We start from the raw sequence: 2,529 nt of genomic DNA, 5'->3' as shown, positions 1-2,529 counted from the left end.
CGCCTCCCTTTTGAAGCTTTTGCAACTGGTGATTTTGCACTTGAACTGGCATCCTTCCACAATTACGTATCAGTATCCAAATCAAACTCATGAGGAACAAAATCTTCTGTTTGATGATCTAATTAAGTAAGACTAATACTAAACGATGATAGTGAATCCACATGTATCGTTTAATTGAGTTGAAGATTAGTAAAAATTGATATATTGAAAACAAAAAAATGATGAAGAAATTCTTTAACTTTTTTTAAAATTTGAAATTGACAAAGTTAACCGTGATTTTGGGGAAGTTAAGGAGATGTGTGGAGAGTTTGGGGGATGTACTCGAGATTAGAAAAGAGAGTGAGGAAAATAGAGAATTTTGTAATTTTTCAAATGGTAGAAAATTTTAGAAAATATAAAAAATTAAGTTATATATTCAGGTAAATTTTTTTCATAAATAAATTCAATTAACATTTTCACCTAATCACAAAGTGAACAAGACCTACAGAACGCCCGGCCCTGTCATCTATTTCTATCTGGTGAGGCGTGTGAAGCAGCGGAGGGGAAGTAAGAATACCGCCGACAAATACGAAGATTGCTTGTGTTGATGCTTAGAATTAGTTGCAATGGCGCACAAAAGCATCTATTTTCCTGCCTTTATTCCACAGTTGCAGCGGCGGCGGTGGCGGCGGCACCTGCTAATGTATTGATGGAGTTCCTGGTAAATTCACTCGACTTCTCAACAAAAGAAGCCATTTCCACAAGAGACAAGTTAACTCGTTTGAGATACAGACACTATGACCCGCATTTGTTACTTCATCTTCTTGATGAAATGGGTATGAACAAATCACAGATCAAAACCCTTGTTTCTTCTTCTCCTCAATTGTTGTTTTGTCGTGTTGACGAAAATCTCAAACCCAAAATTAAGATTTTACAACAACTTGGCTTATCTGGGTCTCAACTTGCTACATTTCTTACAAAAAGTTCTTTTTTGAGAAGAGGTTTACATACTGTTATAGAGCCTAATCTTGTTTATCTAAGGGATTTGTTGCCCATTCATGACCATCTACCTATAAGTCTTATTAAAGAGCCTAGGTTGCTTTCCTGTAATCTTCCTAAAGTTATGCCACCCAATATATCATTGTTGCAAAATTTTGGCTTTTCAATGGCCGATATTCTCAAGGCTTTTCACAGGCATCCTAGGCTTCTGCTCAATAGTCCTGAGTGGATTGAGAAAGCAGTAAATCGACTAGAAAAGGATTTTCATATGCCTCTCAGTTCAGGGATGTTTCTTCATGGTGTTCAAGTACTTGTGTCGCTTGATGAATCCAAATTAGAAAGGAAATTACATATTTATCGGAGTTTTGGATGGTCTGATTCTGATATCTGCTTAATGGTGCAAAAACTTCCTTACTGTTTGACTTCATCAGAGGCTAAGATAAGGACTACGTTGAAGTTTTTCATGAACGAACTGGGGTATGAACCTAATTATCTGGCTTCTCGTGCACCGCTTTTAAAGCTTAGCTTAGAGAAGAGGATCATGCCAAGGAATGAAATCTTGAAATTTCTCAAGGAAAACCAGCTGCTAAAACGGTGGCCAAGTCTTTACACTGCTGTGTCATATTCTGAACTGGATTTTCAAAAGAAATATGTACTTCCTTTCAGGGAAAAGATGCCCGAGATGTATGATTTATACATGAAAAGTATAAGCTAAAGAGAAATCCTTACAGTGGAGACAATGGCTGCAGAGTGAAGAGGTTTATTCAGTTCCTTGAAAATATCTTTTTTATGCTCTTGTTAAGCATATTACTGCTTGTTTACTTTTCAATGCTGGAGATCTATTGCTGCACGATGACTTTTCAAAAAATTACAGGATGACAAAAACTAGAAATTGATATCAGTTTCATTTTCTATTCAACTGATGGTTCTTGTTTAATGACAAGAAAAGCAGTATAGAAATTCTTTCTTTTGTGTGCAAATTCAGGTTTATTCAACTCCGTGATGATTACAAAGAACGCAAAGCTTGCATCAATGTTCAGCTCCTTCTGGAATTAGCTTAGTTGGATCAGAAATCACATTCTGAAGATAAGAAATCCTTTTCTGCTAGTAGCTTAGATAGATATGGTAAAGCTCTTCCATCTCATAATGGATCTTTTTATTTCTGAGCTTGAAAATAGAGGGAAGTTCTGTTTATTTTAAGTTAGTTTGTCCTAGTTCAAAGTCTTATTTCGAGCTTACACTTAGTGATTTTTCAGTTTCCCTTTGTTGGATATATTTTTGAAACCTGCAAAAGTTTCTCATGATATTTGCTAGATGTGTCTCTTGCTATATTGATAATGATTGATGAGAAAGATATAGTTTTTTTTGGTATAAAGAGGTATCCTTTTTGCACTTACCAAAGAATATGCATTCTTCACAACTAGTAAGATGGATAGCTAGTTGTTGTTACTTATAATGGGTAGGGTGGCAGCTGCTTTGCCCATACACCAATCGAAGCTATTTCCCCACTTAGACTTCAAGGTTATATCCAACTTCGATATTAGTGGTAGT

General features: G+C 35.8%; 1 protein-coding gene across 1 annotated transcript; it reads left to right on the top strand.

Moving 5' to 3' along the window:
- The first annotated feature begins 459 nt into the window (after positions 1-459).
- Positions 460-2,291, top strand: LOC102598612 (uncharacterized). Its single transcript, XM_006366323.2, has 2 exons — positions 460-1,736; positions 1,964-2,291. Exon 1 carries the CDS (start codon positions 587-589, stop codon positions 1,691-1,693), a length of 1,107 nt encoding a protein of 368 aa, XP_006366385.1. The 5' UTR covers positions 460-586; the 3' UTR covers positions 1,694-1,736; positions 1,964-2,291.
- The last annotated feature ends 238 nt before the right edge of the window (positions 2,292-2,529 follow it).

The sequence above is a fragment of the Solanum tuberosum genome, unplaced genomic scaffold, assembly GCF_000226075.1.
Source record: "Solanum tuberosum cultivar DM 1-3 516 R44 unplaced genomic scaffold, SolTub_3.0 scf00629, whole genome shotgun sequence".
NCBI classification, from domain to species: Eukaryota; Viridiplantae; Streptophyta; class Magnoliopsida; order Solanales; family Solanaceae; genus Solanum; species Solanum tuberosum.
Note: the sequence above shows the minus strand (reverse complement) of the source record. Positions and strands in the feature narration are given on the sequence as shown.